The sequence below is a fragment of the Heterodontus francisci genome, chromosome 3, assembly GCF_036365525.1.
Source record: "Heterodontus francisci isolate sHetFra1 chromosome 3, sHetFra1.hap1, whole genome shotgun sequence".
Lineage (NCBI taxonomy): Eukaryota > Metazoa > Chordata > Chondrichthyes > Heterodontiformes > Heterodontidae > Heterodontus > Heterodontus francisci.
In genome coordinates this window covers 117385036-117404015 of record NC_090373.1, presented here as the reverse complement: position 1 = coordinate 117404015, position 18980 = coordinate 117385036, and the positions used below count along the sequence as shown (strand labels likewise).

Below are 18980 nucleotides of genomic sequence, written 5' to 3'. Positions count from 1 at the left end.
CTTGATTCCCTTGTAGATCAAAAATCTGTCTAACTCAGCCTTGAATATATTCAATGACCCAGCCTCCACTGTTCTCTGGGGAAGAGAATTCCAAAGATTAGCGAGCCCCTGAGAGACAAAATTCCTCCTCATCTCCGTCTTAAATGGGAGACCCCTTATTTTGGAACTGTGCCCACTAGTTCTAAATTCCTCCACGAGGGGAAATATCATCTCAGCATCGACCCTGTCAAGGCCCCCCAGAATCTTGTATGTTTCAATAAGATCACCTGTCAATCTTCTAAACTACAATGAGTATGGACCCAATCTGCTCAACCTTTCCTCATAAGTTAACCCCTTCATTCCAGAAATCAACCTAGTGAACCTTCTTTGAACTGCCTCTAATGCAAGTATATCCCTCCTCAAATTAGGAGACCAAAACTGTATGCAGTACTCTAGGTGTGGTCTCACCAACACTCTGTACAGTTGTAGCAAGACTTCCCTACTTTTATACTCTACCCACCTTGCAATAAATGCCAACATTCCATTTGCCTTCCTAATTACTTGCTGTCCTTGAATGCTAACTTTTTGTGATTCATGTATAAGGACACCCAGATCCGTCTGTACTGCAGCATTCTGCAGTCTCTCTCCATTCAATTAATATACTGCTTTTCTATTCTTCCTGCTAAAGTGGACAACCTCACATTTTCCCACATTATAATCCATCTGTCAAATTTTTGCCCACTCATTTAACCTATCTATATTCCTTTGCAGGCTCTTTGTGTCCTCCTCACAACTTGCTTTCCCATCTTTGTATCGTCAGCAAATTTGGCTACCATACATTGGGTCCCTTCATCCAAGTCATTAACATGGATTGTGAATAGGTGAGGCCCCAAAAGGTTGACACCTACCCTGCATTCATAAGAGCTAGTCTGAGACCCACCCCCCACCCCCGAGTTGCATTCCGAACTTGCCTAACAGTGAGGGAGGAGACCCAATCTAGCAGGTTTCCATAGAAGTAAACATCTAATGATTTAAAAAAAAAACTATGGAGATTTTTCTTGAATATAGAATCGAGAGTACTTTGAAGTTTTGAGATAAAGAAAATTCAATACTACATTAAATTACGATTTGCATGCAATCCATTTCCAGTCATCTTTGGTTATTACATCTTATTGTGTTGCTGCTGCACTCACCCGAGGATGTGCTCACAAAGCAGTCGGCAGTAGTCGCTGTGTGAGCTGGTAATTAGCAGCAGAACTTTTCCAGCATTCTTCAGTCTCCTCAGCCAATCTTTCACTGATTCAGAGCAACGCAGTAAATATTTTCCTGGATCCTTTTTCACAGATGGAAAATATATTCCAGAGTCTTCTGTTTAAGTAAAAATAAAATAGACTGAAGTGCAACAATGTTTTAAATTACATATTGCAATGATTTTCAAAATGTATGAATGAGCAATTAACTTAATTGGTACATTCAACAGTCCATATTTATCTTATTTGGTCTTTGGCATGCTACATAACTTTGTAACTTAATAAAAATACACATTCTGCCCAAAGCCTATATATTTAATATTGGATGACTATTTATTTTACAGCAATATTATGATATCTCATTGTAAAGTTAAAGTTCAGGCACTATTCACTCATCATCTGTCAATATGCTGCTGAGTGCCCACGGGCAGACGTGCTCATCCAGAAGATACTGCTTCAGAAAAGAGAGAATATTCCATAAGAATGGAGGGGTGATAGCGAGCAGTTATAGGGAAGTAGTGACACCTAAGTTACAGGATAAAGGTAGCTGGGTGACCGTCAGGGGAGGGAAAGGGAATAGGCGCACAGTGCAGGGATCCGCTGTGGCCGTTACCCTCAATAATACGTATTCCGTTTTGGATACAGTTGTGGGGGGGGGACCTACCAGAGGAAAGCCACAGTGGCCAGGTGTCTGGTACTGAGCCTGGCTCAGTGGCTCAGAAGGGAAGGGGGGAGAATAGGAGAGCGATAGTGATAGGAGATTCAATGGATAGAGGAACAGACGGGAGATTCTGTGGTCGCAAACGAGAATCCCGGATGGTATGTTGCCTCCTGGGTGCCAGGGTCAGGGATGTCTCGGATCGAGTCCACAGGATTCTTAAGGGGGAGGGGGAGCAGCCAGAGGTCGTGGTACATATCGGTACCAATGACATAGCTAGGAAAAGGGATGAGGACCTGAAAAGCGAATATAGGGAGTTAGGTTGGAAGCTGAAAGGCAGGACGAGCAGAGTAGTAATCTCAGGATTGTTACTGGTGCCACGTGCTAGTGAGGCGAGAAACAGGGAGCGAGTGCAGCTGAACACGTGGCTACAGAACTGGTGTAGGAGGGAGGGATTCAGATATGTGGATCATTGGGATACCTTCTGGGGAAGGTGGGACCTGTACAAGAAGGTTTGCTAGAGCTCTTCGGGAGGGTTTAAACTAGTTTGGCAGGGGGATGGGAACCGGAGCCACGGATCAGTGGATGGGGTAGCTGTTGAACAGGCAGATACAGAGTGCAGAGAGTCTGTGAGGAAGGTTAGACAATTGACAGGGCAAAGTTGCAGCCAGTATGATGGGTTGAAGTGTGTCTATTTTAACGCAAGAAGTGTCAGGAATAAGGGTGATGAACTTAGAGCATGGATCAGTACTTGGAGCTACGATATTGTGACCATTACGGAGACGTGGATATCACAGGGGCAGGAATGGATGTTGGATGTTCCGGGGTTTAGATGTTTCAAAAGGAATAGGGAGGGAGGTAAAAGAGGTGGGGGAGTGGCATTGCTAATCAGGGATAGTATCACAGCTGCAGAAAGGGAGGTTGTCGAGGAGGGTTTGTCTACTGAGTCATTATGGGTGGAAGTCAGAAACAGGAAAGGAGCAGTCACTTTGTTGGGAGTTTCCTATAGACCCCCCAATAGCAACAGAGACACTGAGGAACAGATTGGGAGGCAGATTTTGGAAAGGTGCAGAAGTAACAGGGTTGTTGTCATGGGTGACTTCAACTTCCCTAATATTGATTGGAACCTCCTTAGTGCAAATAGTTTGGATGGAGCAGTTTTTGTCAGGTGTGTCCAGGAAGGTTTCCTGACTCAATATGTAGATAGGCCGACTAGAGGGGAGACTATGTTGGACTTGGTGCTTGGCAACGAACCAGGCCAGGTGGCAGATCTCTCGGTGGGAGAGCATTTCGGTGATAGTGATCACAACTCCCTGACCTTTACTATAGTCATGGAGAGGGATAGGAGCAGACGGGATGGGAAAATATTTAATTGGGGGAGGGGGAATTACATTGCTATTAGGCAGGAACTCGGGAGCATAAATTGGGAACAGATGTTCTCAGGGAAATGCACAACAGAAATATGGAGGTTGTTTAGGGAGCACTTGCTGCGACTGCTGGATAGGTTTGTCCCGACGAGGCAGGGAAGGGATGGTAGGGTGAAGGAACCTTGGATGACAAGAGATGTGGAACAGCTAGTCAAGAGGAAGAAGGAAGCTTACTTAAGGTTGAGGAAGCAAGGATCAGACAGGGCTCTAGAAGGTTACAAGGTAGCCAGGAAGGAACTGAAGAATGGACTCAGGAGAGCTAGAAGGGGACATGAAAAAGTCTTGGCGGGTAGGATTAAGGAAAATCCCAAGGCGTTCTACACTTATGTGAGGAACAAGAGGATGGCCAGAGTGAGGGTAGGACCGATCAGGGATAGTGGAGGGAACTTGTGCCTGGAGTCGGAGGAGGTAGGGTAGGTCCTAAATGAATACTTTGCTTCAGTATTCACGAGTGAGAGGGACCTGGTGGTCTGTGAGGACAGCGTGGAACAGGCTGATATGCTCGAACAGGTTGAGGTTAAGAGGGAGGATGTGCTGGAAATTATGAATGATATGAGGACAGATAAGTCCCCGGGGCCAGACGGGATATACCCAAGGATATTACGGGAAGCGAGGGATGAGATTGCTGCGCCTTTGGCAATGATCTTTGCGTCTTCACTGTCCACTGGAGTAGTACCGGATGATTGGAGGGTGGCAAATGTTGTTCCCTTGTTCAAGAAAGGGAATAGGGATAACCCTGGGAATTATAGACCAGTCAGTCTTACGTCGGTAGTGGGCAAATTATTGGAGTGGATTCTGAGAGACAGGATTTATGATTATTTGGAAAAGCATGGTTTGATTAGAGACAGTCAGCATGGCTTTGTGAGGGGCAGGTCATGCCTCACAAGCCTTATCGAATTCTTTGAAGATGTGACAAAACACAGTGATGAAGGAAGAGCAGTGGATGTGGTGTATATGGATTTTAGCAAGGCATTTGATAAGGTTCCCCATGGTAGGCTCATTGAGAAAGTAAGGAGGCATGGGATTCAGGGAAAGTTGGCTGTCTGGATACAAAATTGGCTGGCCCATAGAAGTCAGGGGGTGGTAGTAGATGGAAAGTATTCAGCATGGAGCTCGGTGACCAGTGGTGTTCCACAAGGATCTGTTCTGGGACCTCTGCTCTTTGTGATTTTTATAAATGACTTGGATGAGGAAGTGGAAGGTTGGGTTAGCAAGTTTGCCGATGACACGAAGGTTGCTGGAGTTGTGGATAGTGTGGAAGGCTGTTGTAGGTTGCAACGGGACATTGACAGGATGCAGAGCTGGGCTGAGAAGTGGCAGATGGAGTTCAACCTGGAAAAGTGTGAAGTGATTCATTTTGGAAGGTCGAACTTGAATGCGGAATACAGGCTTAAAGACAGGATTCTTGGCAGTGTGGAGGAACAGAGGGATCTTGGGGTCCATGTCCATAGATTGCTCAAAGTTGCCACCCAAGTTGATAGGGTTGTTAAGAAGGCGTATGGTGTGTTGGCTTTCATTAACAGGGGGATTGAGTTTAAGAGCCACGAGGTTATGCTGCAGCTCTATAAGGCCCTGGTTCGACCACACTTGGAATATTGTGTTCAGCTCTGGTCGCCTCATTATAGGAAGGATGTGGAAGATTTAGAGAGGGTGCAGAGGAGATTTACCAGGATGCTGCCTGGACTGGAGGGCATGTCCTACGAAGAAAGATTGAGGGAGCTAGGGCTTTTCTCATTGGAGCGAAGAAGGATGAGAGGTGACTTGATAGAGGGGTACAAGATGATGAGAGGCATAGATAGAGTGGATAGTCAGAGACTTTTTCCCAGGGTGGAAAGGGCTATCACCAGGGGGCATAATTTTAAGGTGATTGGAGGAAGGTTTCGGGGAGATGTCAGAGGTAGGTTCTTTACACAGAGAGTGGTGGGTGCGTGGAATGCGCTGCCAGAAGTGATAGTAGAAGCAGATACATTAGGGGCATTTAAGCAACTCTTGGATAGGTACATGGATGATAGTAGAATGAAGGGTAGGTAGTTAGTTTGATCTTAGAGTAGGTTAAAGGTTCGGCACAACATCGTGGGCCGAAGGGCCTGTACTGTTCTATGTTCTAATTTGATTCAATGAAGAAAGACCACCAAATGGAAAAAAAAAATCATCTTATTAGGTTATATGGCTGCTTACATTTTGTAAATTTAGCAGCAACTATCAGGAAAGTAATTGATAGTGATTACAGTTGTGAGACTGATATCTGCAAACTAAATATTCCTGCTCTCTGTTCATCAGATTATTGTTCATTCACTCACCAGTTCCAGTTAGAATGTATGTTGTTCACAGCACTTTGGCTAGATTTCCAATTTTCCCATCCCAGTAGTTAAAATTCAATGTTTACTGAGTGCAGAATTAACCTCAGGTAGCTTTCAAGCTCATTTTCTCACATTTGCACAAAGTAGCTGAGGATTCTGTAGCTGAACCGTTTTGTATTTGCATTTCATTTCTGCGCCTCTTCTGGGTCCCAGTTTGCTCTCCAAATCTTTCCAGGCCAAGACCCGCTCTGCCACTACTCCCCTCCTTACACAACTCCAACTGCTGCCAGGCCTTAGCCCATCCTCTCACAAATGTCCCTATGTTCCAAATGCTGGCAGAATTGAGACCATGTAGTGTGAAACCCCAGGACTGAGAGTGACAGAGTGGACGAGATTTTACTTTGGGGTGGGTCCATTGCTCGAGGAGGGTCGAGGCAGGATTTCTACCTGTCATCTCACATACTTTCCTGTGTCAGGGGTCATTAGATGTACAGAGCGCACTCCTAGTGAGATCCTTAGCAGTGAGACAGCCCACCTCTGCTGGGGAGGTAAATGCAGTGGTGCTATGCTGTGCAACATGTGCTGTAACACCACAACAAAGGATCTCAAATTTAAGGAGGCAGAAGAGCCCCAAAGATCATTTTCTTTCAGGCTTTGGAATGGACAGAGGCCTACAACCAGTGAGAGGGGTTCTGTGGCCTTTCACTTTTCCCACGTGGTATAACCACCATACCTCTCTTGGCAGTACTTGAGATCTGCAGTAGTAGTTTATGGAAATAGAGAAAATCGGACAGATTCCCAGGTTCCATTACTCTGCCATCATCTTTATGCAACAAGCAGTCTAGGGTCACATGGCCTACTACCTGGGGGCAGGAGAAAGAGGGAAGTCGAGGTTGATGATAACGTGGGAAATTATGTCGTAGTGGGGCTTCTTACTATTTTTCCCTCGCCACACCATCTGATTTTCATACAATCACGGAATGGCACAATACAGAAGGAGTCAACTCGGCCTATCATGCTTGTGGTAAACTATCCAATTAATCCCATGTCCTGCTCTTTCCCTTGTAATATTTTACTTACAAAAATTTATCCAATTCTCTTTTGAATGTTACTATTGAATCAGCTTCCAACACCCTTTCAGGCAGTGCATTCTCAATTATAACAACTCGCTACGTTAAAAAAAATGTTTCCTCATGTCGCCTCAGGTTCTTTCGTCAATCACATTAAATCTATGTCCCATAGTTACCAACCTTTCTGCCAGTGGAATCAAAAGCATTCATGATTTTGAACACCTCTTAACTGTCGCTGTTCTCAGCGGAACGACCCCAGTTTTTCTAATCTCTCCACAAAACTAAAGACTTACATCCCTTGTACCATTCTAGTAAATCTCTTCTGCATCCTCTCTAAGGTCTTGACATCCTTCCTAAAGCATGGTGCCCAGAATTGGGCATAATACTCCAGCTGGGGCCTATTCAGTGTTTTATAAAGATTTAGCACAGCTTCCTTGTTTTTGTCCTCTATTCCTCTATTAATAAAGCCAAGCTTTTTTTTAACAGTCTTCTCAACTTGATCTTCCACCTTCTAAGATTTGTGTACATATACCCCCAGGTCTCTCTGTTCTTGCACACCTTCTAATACTGTACCATTTAATTCATATTGCCTCTCCTTATTCTTCTGAGCAAAATGCATCACTTCACACTTTTCTGCATTAAATTTCAACTGCCATGAGTCTGCCTTTTTAACCAGTCTGCCTGTGTCTTCCTGATGTGTTACAATTTGCCTCATTGTTTTCTACATTCCCACATTTTGTGACATCTGCAAAATTTGAAATTATGCCCTGTTTACCCAAGTCCAGATCTTTAACACATACCAAAAAGAGCTGTGGTCCTAATACCGACCCCTGGTAATACCACAGTATACTTCCCTTCAGTCTGAAAAACAACCATTAGCCACAACTCTCTGCTTTCTGCCCCTTACCAAATTTTGCATCCGTGTTGCGAGTGTCCCTTTAATTGATTGGGCTTTAGTTCTAATATGTGGCATTTGTCAAACGCCTTTTAAAAGTCCATATACACAACATCAGCCACACTACATCACCAACTCTCGTCATTACTTCATCAAAGAACTCGATCAAGTTAGTCAAAAACAATTTGCCTTAAACAAATCTGTGCTGGTTTTTGAATATTAGCCCATACTTTTCTATTGCCAATTAATTTTGACCTGGATTATTGTTTCTAAATGTTTCCTGGCCACGGGCGTTAGGGTGACTGGCCTGCAGTTGCCGGGTTTATCCCTCTCCCCTTTTTTAAATGGGGATGCAGCATTTGCAATCCTCCAGTTCTCTGGCACCATTCCCATATCCGAGGAGAATTGGAAGATTGTGGCCACAGCCTTGCCTAACTTGTGTGGCACACTAGATAAAGCATTCAGGCTGAATGCACCCCAAATTTCTGAGCTGCAAATGGCCATAGCATGCCTGATTGCCATCGATATAATAGCCAAAATAATTTTATTATTGCCAATAGCCATTATAAATTGCAAAATCAGTCCTAAAAGTTGGGTTAATTGGTTTGTTAACCTGCTACTTTTGAAGTTCTAGTTGCAGCACATTTAAACCTGCAGGGACAGCCTAGTATTTATGCATTTCAGCACACCACCATTTTTTTATTGGTTCATGGGATGTGGGCATCGCTGGTTAGGACAGCATTTGTTACCCATCCCTAATTGCCCTTGAGAAGGTGGAGGTGAGCTGCAGTCCATGTGGGATAGGTACAGCCACAATGCTGTTAAGAAAGGAGTTCCAGGATTTTGACCCAGCGACAGTGAAGGAATGGCAATATAGTTCCAAGTCAGGATGGTGTGTGGCCTGGAGGGGAAATTGCAGGTGATGATGTTCTCATGCATCTGCTGCCCTTGTCCTTCTAGGTGGAAGAGGTCGCGGGTTTGGAAGATGCTGTCAAAGGAGGTGTGGTGAGTTGCTGCAGTGCATCTTGTATATGGTACACACTGCTGCCACTGTGTGTAGAGGGAGTGAAATTTTAAGGTGGTGAATGATTTGTCGATCAAGCAAGTTGCTTTGTCCTGGATGGTGTTGAGCTTCCTGAGTTTTGTTGGAGCCACACTCTTTCAGGCAAGTGGAGAGTATTCCATTACACTCCTGACAGCTGTTTTGTAGATGGTGGACATGCATTGGGGAGACAGGAGGTGGATTACTCACTGCAGAATTCCCAGTCTCTGACCTGCTCTTGTAGCCACAGTATTTATGTGGCTGCTCTAGTTCAGTTTCACTGAATGTGAAGAGGAGATGGTTAGATTCTCTCTTGTTGGAGATTGTCGTTGCCTGGCACTTGTGTGGCGTGCATGTGACTTACCACTTATCAACCCAAGTTGAATGTTGTTCAGGTCTTGCTGCATATGGACACAGACTGTTACAGTATCTGAAGAGTTGTGAATAGTACTGAACATCATACAATCATCAGTGAGCATCCCCACTTCTGACCCCATGATGGAGGGAAGGTCACTGATGAAGCAGCTGAAGATGGTTGGGCCTGGAGCACTAGCCTGAGGAACTCCTGAAGCGATTTCTTGGGACTACAACCTCGAAGCATTTAGCACTTGCACAAATAAAAACAAGAAATGCTGGAAATACTCAGCAGGTCTGGCAGCATCTGTGGAGAGAGAAGCAGAGTTAACTTTTCAGGTCAGTGACCCTTCTTCATGTTGCCAGACCTGCTGAGTATTTCCAGCATTTCTTCTTTTATTTCAGATTTCCAGCATCCGCAGTACTTTGCTTTTATTTTAACACTTGCACAAAACTGATTAACTTGTTACATCGAGTTATGTAGAAATGGCAACATGGAAACAGGCTGTTTGGCCCAACCAGTTGATATTTATTCTTCATGGACGCAGTATCTTAAGGATTCGTGGGGAAGGCTCGATACCACTTACTGATAAAAAGTGAAGATGGCTGTTCTACCCTCTGGCAGGGAATGCTCTTTGGAATTCTGTAGATAATTGGTTACACTTGGTTGTGATTTAGGCTCCTGATGTGTCACAGACAGTGGCTTTTTCATTTCTTCTGGAATGTCTGTATAAGTGAGCTCAGCTGGCTGGTATTCAAACCAACCGTTTTCCAATCATCTCTGGTTCTGATAATGAAGTTCATGAAAATTTTTAAACTAGTCAGATAGTAAAAACAAACATTGTGATTTATCCATTTTCCTTTTGTGCTTTTTTTCCCTCTCTGAAACCACAAATCACTCTATATTTTTCCAAGTTCTTTTCTTCTGTTCCTTGCTTGCTAAACTCTTCAGACTGAACACCAGTATGACTAAGTGGGTAGATGGGTAACCTCTCTCTGGGCCTGAACCACTATTGTTCTGAGGGGTGAAGAAGAACAGTAAGAACAAGAGCAAGCTCATTTAAAATTCATTTTTATTCCTCCCTCCTCTTCTGATGGTGTTGCCACATGTTGGGTCACTACTGGCCATTTTTACACACATGCACTCACACAAACACACTTCCCAGCAGGAAGCACTGGATAGCAATAAGAGGCTGGGACCTATGTCTATTTTGCTTTCCTCCCGAATCCATGGATACTGAGCCCAAGGCATAGCAGTGTGAGATCAACTAAGATAAGCTTTAATTATCCTACTATAGACTGGGATAATAATAGTGTAAAGGGCAGAGCAGGGGAAGAGTTTCTAAAGTGCATTCAGGAAAATTTTCTCGTTCAGTATGTTTCCGGTCTAACAAGAAAGGAGGCATTGTTGCATCTGGTTCTGGGGAATGAGGTGGGACAAGTGGATCAAGTGTCAATGAGGGAACATTTAGGGGACAGAGATCAGAGTATCGTAAGGTTTAGGTTAGTTATGGAAAAGAACAAGAAGCAATCCAGAGTAAAAATAATTAATTAGGGGTGAGAATGGATCTGTCCCAGGTAAACTGGAATCAAAGATTGGCAGGCAAAACTGTAATTAAACGATAGGCGGCCTTTAAAGAGGAGATAGTTCAGATAAGGTCAAGGTACGAAAGTACCACGAGGGGGGAAAGTTAGGACAAACAAAGCCAGAGCTCCCTGGATGACGAAAGAGACAAAGAATAAGTTGAAGCTTAAAAAGGGTGCGTATGATAGATGTCAAGTTGATGTACAAGTGAGAGGCTAAATATAGCAAGTTCAGAGGGAAAGTGAAAAAAGAAATAAAAGCAGCAAAGAGAGTTTGAGAAGAGACTGATAGCTAACATAAAAGGGCATATAAATTAGGCTATTAATAGGCATATAAATAGTAAAAAGGTGGTAAAAGGAGGAATAGGGACCAAAAAGGAGATTTATGCATGGAGGCAGAGGGCATGGCTGAGGAACTAAATAAGTATTCTGCACTCTGTTAAAGTTGTAATGAAAATGGAGGAAGTTGAGACACCGGATGGGCAAAAAAAATGATAAAGAGGAGGTACTAGAAAGGCTGACTGTAGTTAAAGTTGATAGTCACCAGGATCAGACTGGAGAATTGTTACACCCTTATACAAAAAAAGAGTATCAGCAACTACAGGTCAGTTCGTTTAACCTCAATGTGGGAAAGCTTTTAGAAACCATGACCTGGGACAAAATTAACACTCACTTGGACAAAAATGGATTAATTAAGGAAAGCCAGCATGGATTTGTTAAGGGCAAATCATATTTAACTAATTTGACTGATGGTTTTCATGAAGCAATGGAGAATGTTGACAACAGTAATGTGGCTGATGTGATGCACATGGACTTCCAAAAGGCATTTGATAAAGTGCCACAGAATAGGCTTGTCAGCAAAGTTGAAACCCATGGAATATAATGGACAGTCATAGCATGGATAAGAAGTTGGCTGAGTGGCAGGAAACAGACAGTAGTGGTAAACAGTTGTTTTTCGGACTGGAGGACGATATATAGTAGGGTTCACCAGGGGTCGATATTAGGACCACTACTTTTCTAGATCTATATTAATGACCTAGACTTGGGCGTTCAGAGCACAATTTCAAAATTTGCAAATGACACAAAACTTAGAAGTCTTGCGAACTGTGAGGAGGATAGTGAGAAACTTCAAGAAGACATAGACAGGCTGGTGGAATGGGTGGCAGATGAAATCTAATGTAGAGAAGTGTGAAGTTGATACATTTTGGTAGGAAGAATGAGGAAAGGCAATATAAAATAAAGGATACAATTCTAAAAGGGGTGCAGGAGCAGAAGGACCTGGGGGTATATGTGCATAAATTGTTGAAAGTGGCAGGACAGGTTGTGAAAGTGATTAATAAAGGTATACTGGATCCTGGGCTTTATAAATAGAGGCCTGGAGTACAAAAACGACAAAGTTATGGTGAACCTTTATAAAACATTGGTTCGGCCTCAACTGAAATATTGCATCCAATTCTGGGCACCATATTTTAGGAAGAATGTAAAGGCACTGGAGAGGGTGCAGAAAAGATTTACGAGAATGGTTCTGGGGATGAGATTTCAGTTATGTGGATAGATTGGAAAATCTGGGGCTGTTCCCTTTAGAGAAGAGAGGATTGAGAAGAGATTTGATAGAGGTGTTCAAAATCACGAGGGGTGGAAGAGTTGAGAATCAGAGGACACCAATTTGAAGTAATTGTCAAAAGAACCAGAGGCGGCATGAGAAAAGACGTCTTTAGTGGTTAGGATCTGGATTGCACTGCCTGAGACTGTGATGGAGGCAGAATCAATCATTGCTTTCAAAAGGGAACTGGATAGTTATGTGAAGAGAAAAGATTTGCAGGATTATGGGGAAAAGGCAGGGGAGTGGGACTACCTGAGTCACAGAGAACTGGCACAGACAGGATGGGCCAAATGGCCTCCTTCTGTGCTGGAAATATTCTGTGATTCTATGAACAAACTCAGCACTGAACCTGGGATTTTCCTGCTCTGCACTGGCCAGTCCCACAAGATCAGTGCGTCATATAGAGAGATGTTGCTTGGACACCTCAGATTTCTTTTTCATTGGCACCATCTTACTTATAGCTCATGATTGCAGAATGTTGCAAAGCTCCCAGCTGGTCACAATGATAAACTTAAACCCGGATTAACACAACCTGTGCACTTCCAGCTCAGCTGCATGAAATTAGTCCATTTGCAGCATTAGGTGGCTACATTAGATACTTCTGCCTCATTCTGTGGAGAGGAAATAAATGCCTAACAGATGATTTATAAAGACAATATTAAAATCATTGTTCAATGATTGAAAAAGCACCTCACATTTATTTTTATGCCATGCAGAGAACTTTGTAAGATTTACTTTGTACAAATTTTGTAAAATATGTTCAAAATATGGATTTTCTTTAACTGTATTTCATCCTAGTTTATTTTATGTGGTGGAACACAACTCTTAAGTGAAGCTTCTTAATTGAGATCACAATACAGACAAATATGTAACTAGAAATTGGCTTGAATTAGAATATCGGTAACATAGTTTTTAAATTTGTTTTTGGTATTTGAGCGTCACTGGCCCATACCTAATTGTCCCTGAGAAGGTGGCGGTGAGGTACACCTACGGTGCTATTAGGAAGGGAGTTCCAGGATTTTGACCTAGCGACAGTGAAGGAATGGTGATATAGTTCCAAGTCAGGATGGTGAGTGACTTGGAGGGGAACTTGCAGGTGGTGATGTTCCCAAGCATCTGCTGCCCTTGTCCTTCTAGGTGGTAGAGGTCGTGAGTTTGGAAGGTGCTGTCGAAGGAGCCTTGGTGAGTTCTTGCAATGCATCCTGTAGATGGTACACACTGCTGCCACTGTGCACTGGTGGTGAAGGGAGTGAAAGTTTAAGGTGGTGGATGGGGTGCCAATAAAGCGAGCTGCTTTGTCTTGGATGGTGACAAACCTCTTAAGTGCTGTTGGAGCTATACTCATCCAGGCAAGTGGAGAGTATTCCATCACACTCCTGACTTGTGCCTTGTAGATTGTGGACAGGCTTTGGGGAGTCAGGAGGTGAGTTACTCGCTGCAGAATTCCCAATCCCTGACCTGCTCTCATAGCCACAGTATTTATATGGCTGGCCCACTTAAGCATCACCCCAGGATGTTGATGGCGGGGGATTCAGTGGTGGTAATGCTGTTGAACATCAAGAGAAGATGGCATTTTTTTAATTCATTCATGAGATGTGGGCATCGCTGGCTAGGCCAGCATTTATTACCCATCCCTAACTGCCCTTGAGAAGGTGGTAGTGAGCTGCCTTCTTGAACCGCTGCAATCCATGTGAGGTAGGTACATCTACAGTGCAGTTAGGAAAGGAGTTTCAGGATTTTGACCCAGCGACAGTGAAGGAATGGTGATGTATTTCCAAGTCAGAATGGTATGTGGCTTGGAGGGGAACTTGCAGATGGTGGTGCTCCCATGCAGCTGCTGCCCTTGTCCTTCTAGGTGGTAGAGGACGCGGGCTTGGAAGGTGCTGTCGAAGGAGCCTTGATGCTTTGCTGCAGTGCATTTTGTAGATTGCTGCCGCTGTGGATCGGTTTGGAGGGAGTGAATGTTTGTGCTTGGGGTGCCAATCAAGTGGGCTACTTTGTCTGGATGGTGTCAAGATTCTTGAGTGTTGTTGGAGCTGCACCCACGCAGGCAAGTAAAGAGTATTCCATCACACTCCTGACTTGTGCCTTGTAGATGGTGGACGGGCTTTGGGGAGTCAGGAAGTGAGTTACTCGCTGCAGGATTCCTAGCCTCTGACCTGCTCTTGTAGTCACAGTATTTATATGGCTACTCCAGTTCAGTTTCTGGTCAATGGTAACCCCCAGGATGTTGATAGTGGGGGATTCAGCGATGGTAATGCCATTGAACATTAAGGGGAGATGGTTAGATTCTCTCTTGTTGGAGATGGTTATTGCCTGGCACTTGTGTGGTGCAAATGTTACTTGCCACTTATCAGCCCAAGCCTGAATGTTCTCCAGGTCTTTCTGCATATGGACACGGACTGCTTCAGTATCTGAGGGGTTGTGAATGGTACTGAACACAGAGCAATCATCAGCAATCATCCCCACCTTATGATGGAGGAAAGGTCAGGTGAAATATGATAAATATATATTTTGTCAGCAACTCTCTGCAAGCTTTGTAATACATGAAGCACACACCAAGTGACGAAGAGATAGGGAAATAACCATCATGTTAACATCATGGATTTATTGAGCTAAAGGTAAACCAAATTGAAACCTGATAAAATAAAACTTCAGCAAACACTGGCTGTCACAGCCTGTTTTTTTTAAAGAAAAAGATAATCCTCATATAGACTAAAGCACCACTTTTTTTTTCATTCTTGAGATATAGGTGTCACTGGCAAGGCCAACATTTATTGTCCACCTCTTCCTTCCTTTGTGGGGCAAGGAGGAGCAGTCGTACTGATCTCATTGAGGTAGTTAAAATGATTTAATAGGGTAGATTCGGAGGAACTATTTTCTTTGGTGGGGGAATCCAGAACAAGAGTGCACAATCTCAAAATTAGAGTCAGGTCTTTTAGGAATGAAATCAACAAACACGTTTTTACACAAAGGGGAGCAGAAATCTGGAACTCGTTCCGCAAAAGGCTGTGAATACTCGGTCAGCTGAAATTTTAAAGACTGTGATTAATACATATTTGTTTAGTAAATGTATCAAGCGATATGGCACAATGGTGGAAATAAGGTTGAGGTACATATTAGCCACGATCTAATAGAATGGTTAAATAGAAGCTGAATGGCTTACTCCTATCGGTTTCCTCTGGGCCCCACAGGGAAAGTTTGGGCCTTCCTTGCCGTGGACTCTCTCCCCCTTTACAGATGCGGGACCAACCCTTATCTGGAACCCTGATCCTCATATATACCCGAGTGTGGGGGGAGGATCAAGAGATGCCGGAATGAGAAAAGGCTGGCTGTCACAACCACCTACTGCCTATCTTCTCCAGGCTAGAAGTCAGCCAGCAGAAATAATAATGAGGCCCGGTAGTTACAATCACGTGAATCCAAATGAAGCCAATACATTTCTATGGAAGCTTGCAGTATAAAACCCCTGCTCTACATTACTGTCCCATGATAAACATTGAGTGGGAGTTAACACGATGACTGAGGCAAGCCATTTCCATCAAATTCTTAATAGTATGCTATCTTTTTATTTGTGTTTGAATCTAGCCTGAGTGGATGAAAGTATCCTTGCTTTGCCAACCACATGGTCCTAAGTGAAACAAGTTTGGGCAGTCTTTTCCCACGTCGTTACCTCTAGACTTTACTATTCTAATGCACTCCTGGCTGGTCTTCCACATTCTATACTCCATAAACTTGAGGCCATCCAAAACTCTGCTCCCCATGTCTTAACTTGCATCAAGTCCCGTTCCCCTATCACCACTGTACTCGCTGACCTACAATGGCTCCTGGTCAAGCAACCACTTGATTTTAAAATTCTAATTTTAAAATTTCGGGTCACTGACCCGAAACGTTAACTCTGCTTCTCTTTCCACAGATGCTGCCAGACCTGCTGAGTGATTCCAGCATTTCTTGTTTTTGTTTAAAATTCTAATCCTTGTTTTCAAATCCCTCCATGGCCTTGCCCCTCCCTATCTCTGTAATCTCCTTTAGCCCCACAACCCTCCAAGATATTTGTGCTTCTCTAATTCTGGCCTCTTGTGCATCCCTGACTTTAATCGCTTCACCACTGGTGGGCACGGCTTCAATTGCCTAGGCTCCAAGCTTTGGAATTCCTTCCCTATACCTCTCCACCTCGCTTTCTTCCTTTAAGACATTTCTTAAAACCTACCTCTTTGATCAAGCTTTTGGTCATCTGATCTAATATCTCCTCATACTTTGTTTTATAATGCTCCTGTGAAGTGCCTTGGGACGTTTCATTACATTAAAGGTGCTATATAAATATTAGTAGTTGTTGTCTTTGCGTCTCCTTCCCAAAATTGCCTACAATTTGGTTTAAATTTACATTAAATTGCCAATGTCACGGAGAGACGCCTAATGATGCCTGGTGTGAAGTGTAAACATTCAAAGTGCTCCACCAGTGGAACTGCATTGGAGTTTTGTTCTAAGATACGTTGTGGATGATAGAAGGTAGCACCATACAGCATCAATCTGCAATTTGCTGTGCTTTATTTGGATACTTGATGCTGAGACTGGGGATAAAGCATGGACAACTCCCAAGTTTTGAAATTCTTAGAATCAAGGAATTTTACAGGATTGAGGGAAGCCATTCAGCCCTTCTAGTTGGCACAGCCAGGAAGAACTATTCCCTTTATCTACTTGGTCTCACTCTACAGTCCTTTCCCATCTCCTTTTAAATATTTATTTTCAAGTATTTCTCCACTTCCCTTTTAAAAGCTATTATGGATTCTGCTTCTGGTCGGACATTGTGTCCTGACAACCCTTTGCATGAAAAATATATTTTAACCTCTCTCTTCATTCTTTTGGTGATGATTTTAAATTTATACTTTTTTCCAAGTCATGCTAGTGGAAATAGTTTTTCCCAATTTATCAAATTCCACCCCCCCCCCCCCACCCCGCCCCACCAATAATTTTGAACTTCTATATTTGATCTCCTCTCTCAAATTTCTTTGCATTAAGGAAAAGAGTTCCAGTTTCTCTTGCCTCTCAACACAACTGACACCCCTCTTCTCTGTAAGTGTCTTAGTGAATCTCCAATGCACCGTCTTCATGTGGCCTTGACACCCTTCAGCTTGCAAAATGCTCCACAAGAAGCAAGGGTGAAGCACAGCTAAACCAACAAGCTACAAGGAAGCAGCATCAAATTTTATTATATATCCAGCTTTTGATGGGAATAATTGTATTCACACATGCTTTTTAATATAATAAAGTTCTTACTTGACATCAGCTGCTATTAAAATTGGGAACTTATTGGAGTCATTCCTCATCAGTACAACAGCTAAATGATAATTTCAACAACCTCAAGTAACAACTGTATTATCATACTACAGTAGCCGCTTTAAGACAAGTAATAATGAAAACATACCTCGTTACAATCATATCTAATCTCTGGAGGTTACTCTAGTCAACTGCAATGCTAGTGCTAGGCAGCTCCCACTAGCAGCTGTAGTTGTAAAGTGTTTTTAAAATTAAATTCCTCCTGTTCTTCCAGTTGTGTGGAGTATATGTGGCAGATACTGTATTGAGCTGACTCACTATTTCTTTAAACGTGCAATGTAGGGGACCAAAGGTCAACATCATGCAATTGCAGCTCCCCACAGTGGCATGAGACTAAACTACAAAGCTGCCAGTGAATGCAACAAGCAACTCCACAATATTGTATGAGTGGGCGTGCGTGTATCTAGGAAAATGTGCAATTATATATGTTGGTAAACAGAATAGGACAAAGAAAAACCCATTGAATAATTGAATGTTCTATTCAGCCCGTCCTACACATATGTATTAATCAGTATATTGGATTTTTTTTGCAGTTGAATCAGCTTTACAACAAAGAACAAAGATAATTACAGCACAGGAACAGGCCCTTCGGCCCTCCAAGCCTGCGCCGATCCAGATCCTCTCTCTAAACATGTCGCCTATTTTCTAAGGTTCTGTATCTCTTTTCTTCCTGCCCATTCATGTATCTGTCTAGATACATCTTAAAAGACTCCATCGTGCCCGCGTCTACCACCTCCGCTGGCAACGCGTTCCAGGTGCCCACCACCCTCTGCGTAAAGAACTTTCCACGCATATCCCCCCTAAACATTTCCCCTTTCACTTTGAACTCGTGTCCTCTCGTAATTGAAACCCCCACTCTGGGAAAAAGCCTCTTGCTGTCCACCCTGTCTATACCTCTCATGATTTTGTACACCTCAATCAGGTCCCCCCTCAACCTCCGTCTTTCTAATGAAAATAATCCTAATCTACTCAACCTCTCTTCATAGCTAGCGCCCTCCATACCAGGCAACATCCTGGTGAACCTCCTCTGCACCCTCTCCAAAGCATCCACATCATTTTGATAATGTGGCGACCAGAACTGTATGCAGTATTCCAAATGTGGCCGAACCAAAGTCCTATACAACTGTAACATGACCTGCCAACTCTTGTACTCAATGCCCCGTCCGATGAAGGAAAGCATGCCGTATGCCTTCTTGACCACTCTATTTACCTGCGTTGCCACCTTCAGGGAACAGTGGACCTGAACACCCAAATCTCTCTGGACATCAATTTTCCCCAGGACTTTTCCATTTACTGTATAGTTCACTCTTGAATTGGATCTTCCAAAATGCATCACCTCGCATTTGCCCTGATTGAACTCCATCTGCCATTTCTCTGCCCAACTCTCTAATATATCTATATTCTGCTGTATTCTCTGACAGTCCCCTTCACTATCTGCTACTCCACCAATCTTAGTGTCGTCTGCAAACTTGCTAATCAGT

The 18980-nt window shown here is 43.4% G+C and overlaps 1 protein-coding gene across 1 annotated transcript in view; it reads right to left on the bottom strand.

The window, feature by feature from the left end:
- Positions 1–18980, bottom strand: part of nt5dc1 (5'-nucleotidase domain containing 1) — a 706882-nt gene that overhangs the window by 212168 nt on the left and 475734 nt on the right. Inside the window, exon 7 of the mRNA XM_068025581.1 lies at positions 1173–1347. Within this exon, the coding sequence (XP_067881682.1) occupies positions 1173–1347 (175 nt within the window). The remainder of the gene's footprint in view (positions 1–1172; positions 1348–18980) is intronic.